At 39.6% G+C, this 21,156-nt stretch overlaps 1 protein-coding gene across 6 annotated transcripts in view; it reads left to right on the forward strand.

Annotated features, from left to right (window-relative positions):
• The window catches only part of CMSS1 (cms1 ribosomal small subunit homolog), a 221,382-nt gene that overhangs the window by 155,128 nt on the left and 45,098 nt on the right, over window positions 1-21,156 (forward strand). Inside the window, exon 2 of one of the 6 annotated variants that reach the window (XM_053932668.1) lies at window positions 2,597-2,693. The exons of the other annotated variants lie outside the window; for them this stretch is intronic. Coding sequence (XP_053788643.1) covers window positions 2,669-2,693 — 25 coding nt within the window. The 5' untranslated portion in view covers window positions 2,597-2,668. The remainder of the gene's footprint in view (window positions 1-2,596; window positions 2,694-21,156) is intronic. 6 annotated transcript variants of the gene reach the window in all.

Here is a 21,156-nt window from a genome sequence, read left to right on the forward strand (position 1 = left end):
CTACCATATGACTTGGACATAGCAATCGTGTGAAAATGCATGACCTGTTCTGTAAAGCTGAATACGCTGCAGTCTCTGTGTTTACAGCAGATACAAGGAAAAGGTTTTGTCTTCAAGCATGTCTGTGCAGGGCCTAGAATGCTCTTGGCTCTATGTAAGAAATAATAATAATAAGGCCAAAACCTCTGCCAGCTAGTGAAATGAAAATGCTGTAGTTCACAGTTATGTCATTGGAGAATTATATTTCATTAGAGCTGATATTAAAAACAGTGATGTCAGTAGTGAAATGTGGCTGACTTCAAATTTGCAAAACACATAGGAAATTTTTTTGTAATGTGTTGTCACTTTAGTTGTCTGGCAGTCCTTTAGGTTCACTCATAAAACTTCAAGCTCTCAGAAGGGGAAAACCCCAAGGCTATTTCCCCTAAGCTTTAAAAGCTTTGCTTTTACTAGCAAATGCCATTTTTACAAAGTATATGCAAGTAATGTTCTGGATGCTTCAAACAGCAGCAGCTGTTAGGACTTTCGGGTTGGGGAACTGGATTAAGTAGTCATGAGATGTAAGTTATTCTAGATGTTTAAATGGGACCTCTTAGAAATTCAGTGAACAGGGTAGAGAATAGCAGTGCAAACTGTTTCTGGTTATTAAATGCAAATACATGCCTGTTGTTTTGCTGTTTTCCCTTCCCATTTGGTGGCTCACAGGCTTGTGTGGAATGACTCTGTGCACAGCACTTGTGTTGACTTGGTTCCAAGAGGTCCCTGAGCTGCAGAACAGTTTCCATGTTAGTTTTCACAAATTTATGAAGTACTTGTAAATCTGTCTTTTGTGTTAGTCAGAGTAAAGACATGAAGAGGTTTATGTGAGTATATGTATTAGCTCTTATTTTTGCTTGCTAGACAATATTTAAGTGTCCAGAGCAATATGTAAGATTGTTTCTGTTACAGTTAAATTTATTGTAGGAAATGATACTTGATTCTAAGGCCTTGATACTTGATTCTGAGTTTTTGCTCAGATGTGGAGAACTTGTGAACATACATAGTCATTTGCTAATATAAAAATATATTATGGTTAAACAAGCAAATGCAAACTGTTTGTGGCTTGAAAATAGGATAATGACTAGATGTGTATCCTTTGCTGCTTGGATATATCTAACTCCACACTGTTCTCCTTACTGAATACTACTACACTGGGCAATAGCCATTGTCTGCCAAATCCTCTCAGAAGCTGTTTTGGTGCTGTACCACCAAATAAGACAGATAATGGCACAGTTCACATTTGGGGCCTCTTTCCCTACACACTCTTGATTATAGTCTCCTTTCTCCACATTGATTTTTTTACCAGATTTTTAGGAGTTTGCTATTTTCAGGACTTCTCTCTCTTTAGAAATCTGCCATCAGTGATAAGGGACAATATCTGATACACAATTTTAAAACATCCTGTACAAGATTTTCTTTAGGAAGGAGTCTCCAATGAACCTGGTACAACCTTTCTTACAGGTCTATCCAATTATGTATAACATTTCTTAAAAATTCACTGGAGTTAATGGCATAAAAGTAGAGAATCTTAGTAATGTGAAAGCTGATCAGTGGACAGACAGGGCTGAAATGCCAGTTAATCCCTGGCTGGGCAGATGCAGCTGTTCCTTTTTTACTTTGTCAGCCTACATGTGTGAGCAGGTCATTGTCTCTTTGGTGAGACAAAAAGCAGGATGCTTGGGTTAGGTCAGCCTGTGGGATCAGGGTCTGGTTAAGAGGGAGTTTGTTTTTATCAGCACATTCTGAGGCAAGTGGAAACTAGATGATTTGGATTATGGAAAGTCCCTGAAATGTGCATATGTTCAGCTTGTTAGCCTCATGTATCTGGGGACTGTAAAATCAGTTGTTTGGGGTTTTTTTTGGGTTTGTTGTGGGGTTTTTTTGTTTGGTTGGTTTTTTGGGGGGGTTTTTTGGTTTTTTTGTTTGGGGTTTTTTGGTTTTTGTTTGGGTTTTTTTGGTTTTTTTTTTTTTGGTTTTTTTTTTCTTTTTTGATTTGGTTTTTTTTTGTTTGTTTGTTTTGTTTTGTTTTGGTCTCTTTTTATTTTGGTAAAAATAGTAAAGGCATGGAAACACTTTCTGGAAACAGAAAACATTCCCAGCTTTTATGGATATGTGGTCAGTCGGCTCTTGCTTGTTCCCTTATAAGCAATATTCTTAACAGGAAGAAGTTGCTACTATTTCAGGTCAGTGTGTGTGTTTTATTTTACAGTTGCCATGGCACTGGTAAGACAGATATGTTCTGTAGTTGTTTGTCTTGTTATAAGATGTGAATTTTATTTTCAGCACTGTATTTGCAGCATAATAGCATGTGCAGTGATTTTCCATACTTCACCCAAGTTGCCCATGTTGGAGTTACTGCACTGTTTTTTTCTTGTTTGTCATACAATGTTTTACATGGCCATCTTTGGTACACTAGAGTCAATAGCTCCCACATAGAGCCTCTGAATTTTGGGAATTCTATAGCCTAGTGGATACTTAAGGTTAGAGACATTATGTCATGGTTGCAATCTTACATAAACACAAACCAGAGAGCCTAATCTAGTAGTTTTTTATACAGCTCAATGAACTTGGCTGAGCTACAGCTTATCTTCTGAGGAGGTATCCAGTATTGATTTAAGGACTTCAGGTGATGGAGTATCTAACCAAGATTAACTGTAAGTTATAGCTACTAAATTTTACTGAGCTTTGTCAGTGTTTAAAAATGTAGCTTTATTTAAAATAAAGTGCAGCAAAGCAACAACAGCAGCAGCAGCCATAGCCAAGATCCACCATCTCTCCTCTGTTTTCCTCAGGTTTTCTCTTTTTTTTAGTGAGATTTTCATCACACTGTTTGGAATAAAATCTCACAGTACTCCAGCTTTTACTTATTGCTATTACAGAAATAATTTTAGGGGAGTCTGTAAGATTTTCAAAGTAAATTTGACAATCTGAAGTGTGTTGGCATAACAACAAGGGGAGTCAAGCCCAAGACACTGACACTGGCGTTGAGCCGCGGTTTTTCCCTGCTGCAAGTTCCTGTTACTTTGATGACACCTGTCGTTGGTTCACTGAGAATCAGCTGTACTGGCTGACATGGCTCTGTTTATCACACAGGAAACTGCAGTGAGGTGCCTGCAAGTGTCACAAAGTTCTCTTCCTCTTACCCCTACACGTGGCATTCAGCTGGAATATAGTACTGAAGAAAGACAGAATTTTTATGTTGCTGTGTTGTAGTCATCCAGATCAAGTAAAGCAAACCTGTTTTGTCTTTGCATCTCTTTGGCCTTGCCTTCTTGGTTTATTGTAGGGGTTTTCTTTAGGTTTTTTTGTTTGTTTTTTAAAATAGCTGAAAATATGGATCAGCTTTGGAGGAAATAGTGAAAGGAAAAAAACCCATAGCTACCAAAACAAACTTGACTGATGCTGAGTCATGAGAGAGTAGACCTGTTCATCACGTTTATTAGCAGTGCATGTAAGAAAAATGTAAAAGCATTTTCTGCTGTTACAGGATGCTGGGTTTGAGAATAACAAAAATTCAACCCTTTCAATTACAGCAGTGACACAGCCAGAGGCCAGTTTGGGGGTTGCACCATTTGTATATCCTTTCCACAAGGTATCTAAAATCTAATCAGTGAAAAGTGATACACAAAACATCCACCTATCTGTTTAGTTGAATTTGCTTCTTGTTGGACAGTGTTTAGGAGCTTTTGAATTAAAAACAGTTAAAAACTGTGTTGCTGCTTTCAGCTGTTTCTTTAACCTTGCTGAAGTCATCCCTTAGTAGATATAAGGGCAAAGAGTTGCTTTGCCAACCAAAGATATTTACAGAAGAGGGAGCTCGTGATTTCTGTCACACCTGTTTGTACCAGTATGCCCTCATGGCTTGTTTTCTTTAAGGTTCCATGAGATGAACAGAAGAGACTATTTTTCCTGTATACATATACAAGAGTTAATTTTCTAGACTTGAGGCATTGGTTTTCTGAGCATCAATATGATCAATTCTCATTCAAGCTAGCAGATACTTGACTGAGAGTAAGAATTGACCCAAATTCAAGTTACAGGAGGAGCAGGTGGGTTGGCATCCTCTTTTTGGATGAGCCATTTCTCATCACAGATGTAATCTGAAATGTATTACCATTGCTTTGTTCTTAATTCATATGCAGTTTATAAGCCAGCTTTTGTACCTGATAAGAACATGTGGTCTTGTACCATTTAAAGTTTTCCAGGATTTGGAGTTTATTACTGCTGTAAAAGACTTCCATAACAGACTTCCTTCAGTTGGTTTTCTGTATTTATTTTATGTTTATTATTTTGAAACTGATACTCATCACTGCCTTTTTCTGACAAATTATGAAATGGGCTTTCAATTAATCAGTATGCTGGGTTAAGAGAGATCCTTCTTAATTGTCTCTGTTTTATTTTCTTGGCATATGCATCTTTTTTCCATGACACATATTTATATGAAGTGGTATAAAAACTATGAACTCATCTTCTTAAAGGGATATGTTACAAACAGACTGTGAGTGTAAATCATGCAATTATGTGCTGACAATTAAGAGGTTAAATAAGTTTTCAATTTAAGAAATAAGGTGGGAAGGTTGTCTGAAGACACCTAGAGCAGTGTCTTTCCAGGAACCACTGTTCCAGGAACAGATCAGCAGGGTACCCATGTCACATAGGATAACCAGGTGGCACACAGTACCTGGGCCCTCTGGGGCTTATGCAGTTCTGCTGCTGCTGCTTTTGCTATGTACGACCTGATGTCTCTGTGTTCCCAAAACTTGCCTTCCAAGCTGTACCTCAAACAAAACACCTTGCTTGATCCTAATGCTATAGGTGGCATTTAGGACTGTGATGTAACTTTTTAACAGAATCTGTAGTCAATGGTGGAAACCAAAAGAACATCAGAGTGAAAAATATTTTGGCTCCTTAACTTAAATGCTAACGTCAGCTCAGCTGAGCTCACAGATTCCCATTTGGCAAAAGACAGATTACATAAGCAGCAGTAATTTTCCCCATGCTTGGAAAGAATTGGTCAAAATGCTTAACAACTCCCCACAAGTGCAGCGGGCTGCTGCCTGCAGTGCTTGGTGAGAAAGCTAAAATACCTTTTGGCAGGACTGTGGTCAGCCAGCCCAGCTCTGCCTGCGTGGGCCAGGGAGGCCTGTCTGCTCTGCTGGCCACCACTCCTCTTCTCTTCCCAAGGGGATGTGCTGGACCAGCTGAAAGCATCCTGTGTGGCAAAGCCAGCTTGGGAGCTCTGAGTGGGGCCAGCCTGAAGATACCCACAGTTAGAGTGAATGTTGAATGAGGTTTATGGAGTTCTTTGCCTGATAGTAAACTAAAAGTTTTTTAAAAATCACAGACAATTGCTCAATGCATCTCCTAGAGCAAGGGGGACTGGCATTTGGAAAATTCACATTTGCATTTGTTTGGAATTTATTTTCATGCTCTCTGTGAGGATTGTTTTGTCTGAAATGAAGTGCCTCTGTTTGTTCTTCCAATATGGATGCCTTTCATTCTTCCTCTAAATTATACCAAATGCTCAGCAGGAAGAGCAGATGTTCAGCAATTACAGAAAAATAAATTAATTTAAAAGGAAAATAAATCTGGAGGTGGGGCAGGGCATTTCAATTTCCAGGTCACTCTAGTATGGGACAATCTGCTACATTTTGTGAGCACAGGCAAAGGCAGACAGAGGATCCCAACTGGTACCCTGCCCTGGACTCCTCCCAGGCCATCACTGGAACCATCAGCCCACCAAAGTCCTACCTCACCAGGCCCAGAGGAGCACAGGGGACACAATGACAGGCAGAAAACTAAGTAAAGACACAAAGGAAGGGACATCAGGTCTGGAGTCCTTTCCAGGGTTGCCTCAGCCCCAGAGTCCAGATCTGAAACTCATCAAGATGAGTCAATGCCAGAGCACTTTTCGGAGATATCTGGGTAGCAGCTGGAGTGGGCTTGTTTGTCCAGGTGCCAGCAGCTGGGAGCACTGGGATCCAGAAGTGGCTACTGGGCAGACTCCATGGGCCCAGCAGCTGAAGGAATCTGTATTGCTTATGTGCATGGACATGCATGTGTGTGTATAAATATGACTAGGAGATTAGGAGACCCCTTCCTGTTCAGCTGAGGAAGGGCTGTGTGTTCTCTACTGAGAACACATTTTCAGCCTTGCTGCTGGTGCACCTGGGAGCATGGGGTTTTGCAGCCTCAGTTCTTCTGACAGCTTTGTCAGATCAGGCCTATTCCACTTATTGTCCTACTGTTAGCCACCTAAAATCAAGCAGATGAGGAAGATGAAAACTGAAATTTTCTAGAGACTGGTAACCATATGTGTTTTTGTACGGTACCAGGTGAGCAGCAGGAGCTTGAGCTGGTGGTATGGATAGGCAGTGAAGGAAATTATATGGCCAAACTGACTTTTTTGAGCATTGACAAGCAGTGACATCCAGCTGTGCTTCCTTGAAGCCTTTTCATTCTGCTATGAAAGGATGGCCTTTAATAATCTTGTCATGCCCCTGTGCCTTAGAGTTTTGGATGTTCCTCGTAATGCTGTGTCATAATCAGTGTCCAAAATACTCAGATAAGAGGAACGGTAACGCAACATGACAACTTCTATCTCTTGATCGACATTATCATAAAATTCAGTGGAAAATATGCAAGTACAATCTGACAATAAATTCCAAAGATTGTTAAAAAAAAAACAAAAACAACAACTTTTAAAAAGTAGTACTTATTTTGCAGCTGGATGCCATCACCTCTTTCCTTTACATTGGTCAGTTTGGCTTGTTAGAATTTACCTAGTGGCTAGGTTTTATTCACCACTGCTCTTGTAAAACCATCTGTTAATCACAGTTACTTTTCTTTGAATTTTAAAATCGTGCTTGTTTGGATGACCCATATATCATGCATTTTTAAATGTTAGAATTAAAAGCAGTTCCCTTGCCTCAAAACAAGTTTCTAGCTTTACTCTTCTTCCATTTGAAAAACTTGTGGCAGTTCAATTAGGAAAAAGATGTTAAAAACAGGCTTGTGTGGAGAAAATAAAACTAATTACTCAGGTATCACCAAAGGGGAAATCTGATGAGGCAGATACAATCTAAATTAGGGTTTGAACTAGCTAACAGCTACAGAAGATGGATCAGTTTCTATATTTTAGTGCAAATAAAGAGCCAAGGCTGAAGTTTTATGTCTTTAGCAGAACACAACAGCCTGAAGAGCTCAATGGAGGAGGTAATATGGAAGAAGAATGGCTTTCATCATTACTTTAGAAGAAGGAAGCAGTAAATCTGCAGCATAGATTTTAGTGCCACATGAGGTGAACTCACCCATGCTTGCTTGCTGAAATCACATGAGGTGGCCTGAGTATGTTTTATGATAACACACGTTTTTGATGGCTTTGTGTAAGCTCCTATGTAAGAATCCTTTAATGCCAGTCTGTCTGTTTAATACTGTCCTATCAGGTGCTGAAGTTAAATTTGGCTCCTACTTTTGAAAGGTTTTGATGATGGATTGCCTGGAATCTGTGAGCTATGACCTCTGGCAAAGTGTTATTTTGAAGCCTATTTTTACATTGATACTGAAACCATTAAATCTGGTAACTGAAGCAGCATTTGTTTTTATTCTAGCAATGGAAGCTGAATTTAGAACATTGTTTTTATTGCAGTTAAGAAATCCCTTGAGGAGGAGCCCTACAACATCTTATTTAAAGGGTTAACTCTTTGTTATGTTAGTCAGCTCTCATTTAACTCTGATGATTGTGTGGGTTTTGGATTAGCAAAACCACAGCTGTTCCCAACACCTTCTGGTGCATCAAATGGTTGTGGAAGGTGTAAGTACAGAGTAAGGACTCATCAAATGACAGTGCCCACTGCTCCTTAAAACCAGCACTGCTTCTTACAGAAATCTGTCCACTTGGGTTTTTTCAAAGGATAATATGGCATGTATGTGCTTTATCTTAATTTTATACATGGTTAGCTTGATTTATGTTTTAGTCTTTTCTGGTCATCTTTTCCCAGTTTGCCTGCATAATTAAAAATTTACTTGAAACACTTCTGCACTTCAGTTACCACTGACTTGTACCAAAATTAAACTATGTAGTACATCTGACTGGGGCAAGTTGACTTTTACTTTTTTAATATTCTACCTGAAGTGTTCTGCCTTCAGTGTGTTAAAATGTGAGAAATTATAAACCCAGTAGTGGTCAGATGGTTTCTTTGTGGTGTACAATTGATGTTAGCTGTCTGTCCACGAAACAGACACAGCTTGACTGACTTTGAAACAAATTACCCCAGTTTTCAGGGCCAATAACCAAAATCAAGCAATTCTGTTTTCTTCTGGAAAAGCAATAGAAACATCTAAATGAGACAGCTGAATTAAATATTAGCATCTTTTGGAAGAAAAAAACTATTCAAAATATGTAATAAAATGTACAGTTATGGTTACAAGATTTTCTAACTAAATTTCATTTATATTTTGCAAATGCATATAAGGCCTGTTGAGGCAAGTCCAGCCATGTGCAGAAATTTAGGAACTTATTTAATTTCCTGACTGAGCTTCTTGTTTTGGTCATTTTGATTTCAGGGGCATTTGGGTCTGTTTTTTTAAAAAAAGCTTGTTAAGTATCCATATTTTCTCTCAGGAGTTAAGAAATAATGTTCCAGTAATACATGAAGATCTAAAATGCTAGTTTACATTTATTTGGTGACTGACTTAGCTATTTAGAGGAAAAAAAGCTCAACTGATCACAGAATTTCTGAATTTTCTTTCTTTGAGAGAAGTCTCCTATATCTGATATGGTGTGTATTTATATATGTGGTGTGTTGTTTTATGATGCTAAGATCTGCTTGTAAAATACCAAGAGAGTGGGAAGGTAGAGTACTGTGTAAGAAATACCAAAGGATGTGAAATTTTAATTTTGGAAGAAAAGTTTCAACATTAGGTGCTTGTGAAAGTGTAGCAAAATTTGTACATATATTGAGGAAGTCTAATGTCAGATTCCTTCTGTGTTTTTTAATAGATAAGTTCTGTGACTAGAAAGTTCTGAATTCCACAAAATCAGTAGGAAGTTCGCCATTGAATTCTGTTTGACTAAGATTTGGCTTATGGTGTTTATGGCACTCAGGCTGGATTCCTTTCTTAGTCACACTTGTGAAGCTCAAAACCGTTTGCTGCTCACTGGTTGTAATCCACAGCAGTGGGTTACTGTACAGAAAACCCCTCCAAATAGATGAAGCATTTAATAAGGAAAGCTTTGGAAAGATTGGCTCTGCTGGGGGCAAGTCTCCGGCCACCTCATCAGATGAAGAAAGGTGAGGCATTCCTTAATGTAGCACAGAGAAACAGACAACTTCATTGATCAAAGCCAACATTTTAAGCTTCAACCAGGAAGCATAAGTACAAAATATGCTTCAAATTTGTCTGCTTTCCCTTTTCTTGTGGATCAACAGTGAACTGTTAGTTCAGATGTTTCTAGGAAGACCCAGCTTTATTTCAGATGTTTATTGTGAGTCTGTGCTCTCCATTCAGACAGGTCTCTGTGGGCAGAAGTAGATGGAGCTTCTGCCGTTGTGGAAATGCTCCAAGTGGGTCCAACATAAAGGCTGTTTCCAGCCTAAGTGATTCTGTGATTCTATGACATTTTGTCAATGTGGTGGCCAAGCAAGCAAGTGGTTATAATTCGTCCCTTCCACTTTTGGTGTTAATGAAGAGAATGGAATTGATAGACACATTAATTATTCTGTTACATTCCTTCCAAAAGAAAAATTCCCAAATTACAGTAATTTCATGGAAGTATTGCAGCAATGCTTTTTAATCAGAAATCTTAATGGCAAGAGGATGAAAATTACTATCCATACTGGGAATGCATAACAGACCACCAAACATCAAGAAATATCCATAATAGGAATTTTGGTTTATAGCCTTTTTAGTTTGAAGCCAAGAGCTCTAACAATCCTGTTACACAACATACTTACGCACTTTGTTAAGTTTTGATCATTAGACTCCCTGTGGAGTTTGAAAGAAAGGAAATAAAAAGCCCATGACACTAGTTTTGTTGACCCTCTTCCAACCTGCTAACAGTTCTTGTTATTTTTGTTTAAGGAAAAAAAATAAAAATTGTCTTGCAAGAGCATGGGATTCCAGCTATTCTGCAAAAGATAAAAATTCTGAATGTTTTATAGGATGTAAATTGTCGGGGCTAGAGGCTGTGAGATTTGCACTCTGGCTTTTGAAACACAGCTTCAGAGAGTTGCCAGTGAAATACTTTCAGAAATGTGCTTTACCTAGAATTGTAAATGAATCTCACAAGGCTTTAAATGACCTGTGCCATAGAGTTGCCAGTGAAATACTTTCAGAAATGTGCTTTACCTAGAATTGTAAATAAATCTCACAAGGCTTTAAATTACCTGTGTCATAGAGTCACTGTGGTTACGTGTGAGAATACTTCGTAATGCTGTGTTCCATTTACTACATGACTGTCAGAGCTTCAGAAATACAGTGCTTTGGAAAATAACATTAAATATTTTCACATGCTTCAATTGACTCTTAAAAATCTTCTGAAACACAAAAGAAATTATTAGTCACTGCAAGAAGATGTAACGGATCTAACTGCTGTATTGCCTCATTTTTCACAATTGTTCTATTTAGCCATAAGCATATGTATTGGCACTATTTGAAGACTTTGGTCAGGATTTCTTTGCACCAACAGAAAAATTCCTATTTAAGTCAAAGGCATAGTAAAGACCCCCTGTAGGCTAACTGAGCTAATAAGGTTGAGGTGTGAGTGAGTTGAGAATGATTGGGATCATTCACAAAGGATGGGAAGAGTTGCCTGATGCAGGATGAGAGACTAAGGAGAAAACAAGAACCAGTTTTATACTAGATTACACAGCAATGCAGAGCAGTACAGTTACATATAGTAGACCTTCCTTAACTGCTTTTGTGGAGGTTCTCCCATGTCTTCATCTTCCTTCCTAACAAAATGGATTGCAATTTACTTCCTTCACAGTATCACAGTTTCATCCTCCAGCCTTTTAACTGGGTGAACCAACTAAGATATTTCAGTAGAAAAAGATTTGTGAAATACCACATAATTTGAGTTTTAGAAACATAAATGAGACATTTGCCTACCTGTCTCTGAATGCACTTGCCTGCCTGCATGACCTAAAAGTCCTGACATGCTGATACAAGATGTTTCCAGCCTACAATTTATTTAGGTTAGTGCTACTTCCTTAGAAAGGCAGTTTATTGGTTTTATGTGACAAGTGAGTCACAGCTGTGTATTGTCTTGGACATAATGAGCTGTGTCTCTCTGTCACGTCTGAATGAAAGATTAGGAAAAACCCACCACATTAACCTGTAGGCTTTTTCCCCCCACCTCTTGTTTCTTCATGGCTTACAGAGGTGGTGGATCTCTACAGCTGCCAAGAAGTGATCAGAGGGTGTTACTGTGAGCCAGCTGTGAAGGCTTCTCTTTCTGTGAGTCAAGTCAGTCTGCAAACTTCACCATCGTTTTTTACTGCAAAGGCATCTTAAGGCATCTTACTCCTTAAGATGAAGTTCAAGGGCAAGTTAGAAGTAGAGTGAAGCAACCTTGTTACAAGTAAATGTTAGCTATACACAAGATTGTTATAGACTGTGTAAATATATTTTCCCCCATTTGTAGTTTGAATGAAGTAAATATTCAAATGAACCTTGGCCTCAAAATTAAGCAGTTAAACAAAACGCATGGAATTACACATCCTTGTCTCTTTTAAGACTGGCATATATTTTTCTGAGTTTTTATTTAGAATGTGTTTTAAACTGCTTGCTACATTTCCTAGGATTTTAATTTGGTTTGGATTAAAGTTTTCAGATGGAGGTGCTGTCTTACTCCTCTGAATTAAATGTTGCATAATGAAACAGAGTTGCTCAGGGCTTATGCACTGAATAATAGCTATACTGTTGCTTTGTTTCTACATAATTATATTCACTTTCTTTGCCAGTGGCTATAGAAAAGCTTAGTCCATTTATTTAGATTTTGTCTTTGAGATGTCTGCTATTCCTAATGATTGCATGATTTGTAACTCCACATTCCTCACCACCATACCAATAAAAGAAGTGTCATTTCTTTGGGATGAAACTGTTTCTTTCAAATGGTTTTATATAGACCCCACATATATCAAAACAGCTGAAGGAATTCTTTAGACAATCAAGGGTAGGATCTCATTAATTTCCTTTTAATTTAAAAATGTGTGCCCACTTTAGAGCAGTTCCTATTACTGGACTGTACAAACATAGCCAAAAACAGAAGGGAGCTATTGAGCCACTCACTGTCTATCCTGAAGTTATTTTAAAAAATCCAAACTGTAAATTATTTGGAGGAAAACAACAGAACAGAGAATAATCTGCCAGATTATTATACATGGGTACTTGGAGTGGTGTAAGCACATTATGTTGGATTAATGTTAAGGGTCACCCAAGAAGGAAAGCTGCTGGAGTTCTATCCCTTGGTATCCCTGTGCATGGAGAATCCTGACAGTGTAAGATCAGTACATCATTGGCCATGTAAAATCAGGTCATGACAGGAATTTGTCCTAATAGGCTGGCTAATCTTTTTAATTTGGTAAGTCAAACAACTGCAACTCTGAACTATGTTTGGTAGGGAAAAAGCATATTCCCTGGAAAGTGTATCCTAGAAAACACAGAAGGGACTAAGTGCTCAATATTCTATCCATACGTGGGGATAACAGTGTTTCTGTAGTTTCAAGCGCTGACTGTGTTCATTAGTTGGTGATTAACTTCTGTGGGGAATAGACAGTAGAGGGGCCCTTGGATCCTTACCTGAAAATGCATTATTTTGAGCTATTTTGCATCTGGAAGGAAGGAAGTTCCACATTTTGAGGTCAACCATATTAACAAACCTCTCTAGATATATTTTTAGCTCACTGAATGAAAGTCAGATTTGGCTGGTGAAGAATGTGTTTCCTTCTGCTAAGTGTGTTAGCTGATACTTTATTACAGAATGAAGTGTTTTCTTTCCCATTTTTCTTGCAACTGGCAAAGTGTAAAACTTCCAGTTTGCACTTGGCTCCAGAGAAGACTTTCCCCTGCTTTCTCCTCAAGTTTCTGTATGTAGCTTGTTCTGTATGTAGCTTTTATGGTATTGTGGAAAAGTCACTATTATTGTGAAGAAATGGAAAAATTGCTAATTCTTGTATAAATTCAAAGTAGCAGATGCTTGCTAATGTCTTCTCAATAATGAAATTTAATTGCTACATGCTACTAGACTTTAGGATCATCAGGGGACCATTATCTCACTATAAAAATAATTAAAACCTTCTTTCAGGATAATGCATGTGTGGCTAATATAAATGTTGACCACAGGCATTGCATCTGGGGATTTTATGATTGAAGGTATTTTTTGAGTGTCATGTTGTGATCTCACATCTGTGGGTACATTGACTTCAGTTGAAATTGTTCTGTTCTCATCTGTGAGATCACAGTTCCTAAAACCCAATTCGTAATAGTTTTGTTGTGTTCTCTGCCCGTCTCTTAGGACATGAGAACATGGAAATGGAGCAGGTTTTGAGTACACTGGGTTTTCACAATGGTGCTTTGAGCTGGGTTTGTTTCAATTATATGTAGAATTATAAAGCCAGGGGGCCAGAGCAGCGAGTTGGCCTTGGGATGCCCTGAAGTATGTCTATTCTCTTGCAGAACCTACTGTAAATATTTGTGGTTTTTAATATGTGGACTCAAAACAAAGACATTCTCTGTGTTCTGTCTGCGGTGTACCTGTCACTTGAGATTCATGTGTCCTATCAGCTTTTGAATAGAATTCCAGATTTTTATGAATTAGGTGTTTCCAGCCCCAGGATAATACCTAGATATCAGTGTAGTACAGCTTGGCCATATCAAGAGAAAGATTTTTTATTAGCTGGGTGTGAGACTTCGGCTGCATTAGATGCAATTCACCAAAAGCTGTTTTTCTTCATCTTTCTAAGGTCCTAAAAGGTATGATTTTTTTTTTTTTTTTGGTACTGGAAAAAACTTTTTTTTTTGCCAAAAACTGATGTCTATTGTGAAAGGCTGAGTAGAGGCACTTCTAGTTTTCTAGAATTGTGATTGATAAGTACGTTTAAAAGTATGTGCACCTCTTTGAGTTGTTGACATTATAAAAGCACTGAGTATTGTACTTTTAAAATTATTTCTTCCTTAGTTGTTCATTTGCCTCTAAGGGAAGAAAACACAAAAATGTTGATCTCAGAGTGCTGAGTATTCGCTAGTCTTCAACTGCTTAGAACAAATTGCAGCATACTGGGCTGGGAAGTGATGGGGGGGAGAAATATTTAGGGACAATCACTGTAAATCTGTTTAACCCAAGCAAAAGCCTTTTCCTTGGAATAGTTGCTCTGTGATGTTCTCCTGATATGGTTGTTCTAGTTTAACTTAATCTCAAAGCCAGTTTGGTGGCAGGGGACCAATAGACCAATACAGGGCTTGTATTGTTTGCAGTGCAGTCCACATGAGCTTGTCACAGACTATATGAATGGAGAACAATTCCAGCTGCCTTCATCTATGGATCCTAATTCTGCAGCTCAGGCAGCTGAGGTGCCTGTGATTTAAGGCCTACAGATACTTGTCTTCAAGGTCATCACAGTAGGAAAAAAGTGAAAAGATTTGAATAAAAGAATGTGGCTTGCTGCAGTGATAGGTGTGAAATTCTGGGCCCCTCATATGTATCTTCTGCTTTTTTTCTGTACGGTTGATGTTTCTCAAACCTTTTATTTCCCGGTTAGTTTCCTCTGAATGTCTGCAGCATGTTAGAAAGATAATCTTCAGTATTAGAGAAGATTTAAATGCATACTTTATAGAGTAGATTTCTTTCACGTACTAAGGGGGAAACTCATATGAGACTCACCTGCATGGGACAGATCCCAAAGTGGACAAAAGCTGAAATGTTTTGACAGCTCAGACGGGTTTCTCTCAGCAGAGCATGCACATAGGATGGGGATTTTCAAAAGTGCTCATCAGGAGCTTGATTTTCTGCCCACTGAAATGTGTTGCTTGTTCTGGAGGTTTTTGTTGCTGTTTATCTTCTACTGACTTCTCTGGGAATGGATCTAGAGCAAGCTAATTCTAAGTACTCTAATGTAGTGATGAAACCATGTTTCTTGAAGAACATTGGTTACCTGCGTCTCTAGTTCTCTCTATAGCTTCACAGGTGTATGTGTGTGCATGCACTAGAAGTGTGGATTTTCTTGTGGCCTGTTTCTCCTGTGCTCCCTCAATGGATTAAAATACTGCTTTAATCCCAGCATGATTTGTATGTGGGATTTGTGTTTTAAATTTCTCTGAATAAGTGGTTTTAATTCCTGCTAAATGTTGTTTACTTCCTGCCTATGAATAGTAAAACCTCAATGTCTGTTTTTCATATACTGTTTCAGGAACTTCATGCGATCCTAAATGGAATCATTTAGGGATGATCCCTAGGGAACAGCAGATGAGGTCAGCTCTGCTGCTTGCTTATCTTGGGATTCAGCCCTTCCGCCCTTGTTCTTCAATAGTAACATTCTTGGTTCTGAGCCACTATTAAATGGTGAAGATCCCATGGAGAACCCATATAGTCCACCTGGAGCTGGTGGTGTTCCTGTGGGGGGAAGGCCTTATTTCAGAAGGGCAGCCATCATCCTCAGGGGCATTTGGTAACTTCTTGCGCTCTGAAGTAAGGGTAAAGAATTTTTCCTTTTATGAGGATCAGATGGAATTTCAAATATATTCACCTCTCTCGGGTTCTATATTAACCCATATCTTCATCCTTGATCTATAGCATACTGACAGAGCTGAAGGGTGACATGAGTACTTTGAAGAGCATAATGGCTGAGCAAGCTTTGAGAGAGGAGGGCACTCAGACACTTTTTGAAATGATTACTCATGTTTCTGTGCAAGATCTATTTTTCTGATTGGTAACTTTTGAAATTTTTTCTCATGTGGTGACTTCATTGTTCTCTATTTATTGCACATCTTAACTATATTTTAAAAGAACTTGAGCTGATGCCAGCATCAACATGTCTGAGCAGTTTTGACACAACATAGGTAGCTTTAAGTCTGAGGTCATATGGAAAACGGACTAAAGTCTTAAATATTACACCAGCAGGAGTTTCTGTAGAGATTTCAAGAGAACTGGGCAAGTAATTCTCTAGAGTTGACTGCAATAGCTTTTGTTATCTGCTTCATAAACTTTGGGATTAAATATAGTGGGTTTTTTGGAACAAGTATATTGGGGATGGGATAGGGGGATGAACTTGGCATGGAAGTTAACATTTTGCAGAATATTGATTCAACGCAATGCTGAATAACAGACTGCTTAAATTATATTATCACTAGGAGAATGTAGTCTGATTCCATTTGCAATTAAAAATACTAATGGTAATTAAAAAAAGACTGTCAATTTTCAGCTAATCCCCATGTTTGTGCTCCTCTATTTTTTCTCTTGAGTACTTTTCTTAAGGCTGTTGGCAGATTTCAGATACCAGCTGGAAGGAAGTAACTGACTTTGTTTTAGAAGTGATCCTGCACAGTATCTTGTCTGCAGATAAGTGACTCCCTCCATAACAGCAGGGCTCTTGGTTTCTTGGCACATCCATTAAGAGCAGTCATGCCTCCAAAAGCTTTGCTCTTTATTGAGTGTTTGAAAGAGCTGCTCCCAGTGTTGATGAGTGAGAAGCAGCCTTGCTTGGAACAGATTTGTATCCACAGCTTCCTCCAATCAGGCAGCTGCAAATGCTGTGGGTACCTCTCAAAGTATCTGGCCTTTCTCAATGGGCAAGTCAAAGGAATTGTTACCCTGTACCATATTGGCTGCACATGTTTCTGTGCCACACTGCACTGGGGCCTCACCTCGCTCTGGACCTGAACTTCAAAGAAGAAGTGTAAAAATTAGGAAGTCTAATATTTAATGAAAAAAGACTTCTGGATACAGAAAATATCCAACTTCATGTTCTTGTACAGTGTTCAGCATATTCCAGTTCCCAATGGAATATTTTCATCATCCACATGTAGCTATTGATTTTTAAAGTCTTGCACAGGGGGATAAGGTGGAGGCGGCAATGCCATGTTTGGATTGACTGTGGTAATGAAAAGCATGTCCTGAACACTTATTTTAAAGTGTCACTGTTGTGTTGTGGTTGGCTGCCAGCAAGTTTGCTCAACACAGTCAGGTAAAGTGTAAATGACATCAGCTCCTTTGGTGTTTTCCCCTGAAGGGAATGGCTGAGCTGTTCAGGCAGTCTCAGCTGGGACACCCTAGCTTCACATTAGCTCTGCCAGGACACCATTTGGAGGATGTTGATGGACTGCAGTGGGGATCATTGTGTAATGTAGGTAGGAATGATAATGTCTCAGACCAAAAAGTGCAAGTGCAATTGACTCCACTTGTTAGGCCAAAATCCATTGCTCTCTTTGCTGATTCACAGTGGGAGCTGACATGAAGTATCAAGGAGGGATTAGTGTGCACAGCATGCTGTGGTTAAAAGCCACTTGGTCAGACCACAGCATGAAGCCGTGGTGAGTGTTGAGTTGCTAATGTCTCCTCAGGTTACTCGACTTGGGTTTGTGTGCAAAGAGAGCAAGGTGGCTGAGTGTCAGGCTGGCTTCAGAGCCAGGGGTTTTAGAGCACTGCTGAAGAATAAGCCTGAAATATCACCACTTCCAGTCCCTCACTAACAGAAGCAGCTGCACTGAAGCCTTACTGAGGAGAGAGAGCTAGTCTGGATTTAAATTGATGTTCTAAAAATACTTTGCTGCTTTTCTCTTTCATATAGATTCCCATGTACTGGTGAACTATCAAGGCTCTCCTGTGCTAAGAAAGTGTATTTTGTTGAACTTCCTACTCAGGAGTTTCATGTTGCTATGCAGCAGTCCATGCATGGAGGGGTTTTTTTAGAAAGAGATGTTTCAGCCTTGCATTTCTCTAATGTCAAACATCAGCCTTTTCAAAATCTCATATTACTGGGGGAGATGTGTTCTCCCATTCCCTTGCCTCCCATGCATGTCTTTCTGGCCCACTTTTTCTCGCATCAGGGATCTGACTTGCTCAGGGGTTCCCTGTAGCCCATGTTCACTGACAGTATGACCCAGCCCTGGCAGAGCAATTTTGCTGAAATGGTTTTCCCACTGTATGTTGTGGAAGAGGCACTGTGCCCATGTTGGTGGTGGCAGACATGCCTGAATTCCTGCATCACAGAATACTCTGAGTTGGAAGGGACCCACAAGGATCAAGTCCAACTCTAATGTAAATGGCCCATATGGGGATTGAACCCACAACCTGCCTATTCTTAGCACCATGCTTTGACCAACTGAGCTCATCTGTGAGAACTGGCAAGAAATGCATGTTCATCCCAAATTCCTAAAAGAAGTGGCTATTGACTTGGGGAATGTGAAAGCAACAGAAAACCAGGGACAAGAGATTAAACTAAGATCCTTGTCTGCTTGCCTATTATAAGTTTCACAGATGTGTAGGACCTGTTGTATTCTGATCCTTTCTCTAGACCTCAGGCGCTAGATCTTTGTCTCTGTTGCAGCCGCAGGTGAAGGCAAGCAAATCAAACTTTGCTTAAGTAACCACATCAAAAAAATCTAGGAGATTATGGTGAAGAATCTGCTCCTGAAGCTTTTACTTATGCTGGAGTCTTCATGGAGGGAAGGATGCAATTGTGCTAGCACATTATTGTTTGAATATCTGAACTCCCCCTCCCTGTTGCTGGCTCTCAAATACTTTGTTATTGCCAATTCACTGACCTCTCCTTTGCTGATTGTGCAAGACCAGGTTGAAGGTCTGTCATGTCATCACCTGGGAAACTAGAAAATAAATGGAATAGATCCCATTAAAGGATCTATAGATAGGGATTGGGTGGGGAGGGTTGGAGTAGATAGAGATATATTTAGTGCAATCATAAAGCTTTTTAAAAATAATTTTTAAAACAGAGGTGTAAGAATTCTATCACTGTTAGTAATTTTGACTTGTGAAAATAGCATTCAAAGTTTCATGGGGGGAAGAAAGTAAGCTATCTGTGGGGTGGAGAGAAGATGGTGGTATTAGGTAGCAAGATTTGATGCAGTTGGGGTAGGTGGACAGAGCTGTAGGGAGTGCACAGCTCTCCTGCCACACTGTTCAGTTTCTGGGATGACGAAAGTTCAAAAGAAGATGTGCCAAAGCTCAGTTCTAACTCACTGGTGAGACCCTCTGGGCAGTACAGTCACATGTCTGAGTCTCCTGTGTCTGAGTCTCCATTCTGTGCTGCCTGTGGTGTTACCACTGCTGCTCTTGTGGGCAATTTGTGCGATATGTGCATGCCCAGGTCTGAACTCCTTAAGGGTGTGCATATCTGGTCTGGCACAACTGTTTTAGCCTGGAAATTGACTTGTCCTTTTGTACTGAGGCTACATCCTCACACAGTAAGCTGCGGTTGGAAATCATTTCCCCTTCATTATTACAGCAGCGGGGAAGTATTATGTGGCATGATAAGGTTTGTACAAGCACCATCTTCCTGCTGTAGTTTTTGCTGGCTGTTTTTTTCCCAGCCGGCTTCCTCCAGTCACCTGCAGATCTCCCAGGTGAGTGGCTTGCTTTTGCTCTGTGACTGCCCTGGATCATCACGAGCAGGGTGAGCAGTAAACAGCCTGAATAAAGGACCATTGCCAGGCTGGTTTGTGCAGCTGAACTGTGTGTGGGCAACGAAAGGGGCACCACTTGAGTAAGGGTGATGATGGGCTCAGTCTTCCCCTTTCCCCTCTTATTTAAGCAGTCACAGCCAGTGTTGTCCAGGGATATGTGATGAAAACATTCATAATAGGTATCTGTGCTCTGAAATACAGACCTTGAAAAAGTAAACTTAGCTACCCCAAGACACATGCATTGGCTCTACCCTGGTGCTTATTTCAGAATGGATGCTGTTCTGTATTTGAAGGTACATGCATGCAAAGTTTTTGAAAAGAGGCTTAGAAACAAGCAGGATCCCTTACCACACCCCGTCATTGGCTTTTTTCTGTTTAATTTGGAAAATACAAAATCTGCTTTTATAAAGATCCTTGCTGTGCTAGCAAATGTGTGTCACCCACCAGTTTGCTCCCTCCTAATCCAATGCTGGGAAAGATTTAGAAGAAAGAATGGAATAAATCATTCAAATGACTATGTTCTGCAGTGCCTGCCTAGCCAGATGAGTAGTTTTCTGAGTACTGAAGTTGAACATGCTTACTTGCCTATAAATTTGTGTCCAGTGGTTGACTGTGAGTCTCAGTGGATACTTTTCCCATGGTTGAGAAATTTGCTGGGATGCTACCCTCTCTTTGGGATTGCACATGCCAGCCTCGCCTTTTACAAAGATAATTATAGAAATGCCTTCCTGCCTGTTTTCACAAAACTTGTAAGAACTTGCAGGAATTTGCTTTCTCCAGCTTTTTGTCAAACCTTGGCTCAATGGCTGTGGGCCAAGACAAAAACGCTGGAATCAACACACAGACATAGACATACACACAGACATATTGTGGTTGTCATATATAAATCTTGATTCCCTAAGAAGCAAAGAAAAGGGGCGAGCAGTGGGAACCATATTGTGGGACAAGGAGTCACCAAGAGTGTCCTGAGAAATGGGGATATTACACATACACAGGGATATTGCACATACAAAGCAGAGGGTGGGAGGAGTACAGCATCTTCTCTTTCCCTGCCTGCTTCAGCTTCCCTCTTTTTGTGCCACCAACACTATAGGGGATGCTTGGTGGCTTTTGTTTTCTTTTGTGATGTAACTTGTAACCCAAGTTCAGCACAGTGGGCACTTGGAGAAACAGCCTTACAAGTAGTAAGAGACAGGGAGGATTTGCCCTATTTAACTACAAAGAGTTTTCAGAAATAAGAGGAATATGGTGCTATTTCTAGTGACCCTAAGGGAAATAGGGTAACTGCAAGCATAAAGACACAGGATTTTAGATGAATGAAGGCTGTTCCTACTCTGGTGGTAATTCACTCCCTTAAAATAACGAGCAGTTACATGTAACACTTCCCAAGTGTGGGAGAAGCATAGTTCACTTTTGCCTATTCAGCATGTGAAAAATAACGAGATGTAGAGGCACATAAATAAGCAGAAAAGCCACACA

This window comes from Vidua chalybeata, chromosome 2 (assembly GCF_026979565.1).
Source record: "Vidua chalybeata isolate OUT-0048 chromosome 2, bVidCha1 merged haplotype, whole genome shotgun sequence".
In the NCBI taxonomy this organism is placed as follows: Eukaryota; Metazoa; Chordata; class Aves; order Passeriformes; family Viduidae; genus Vidua; species Vidua chalybeata.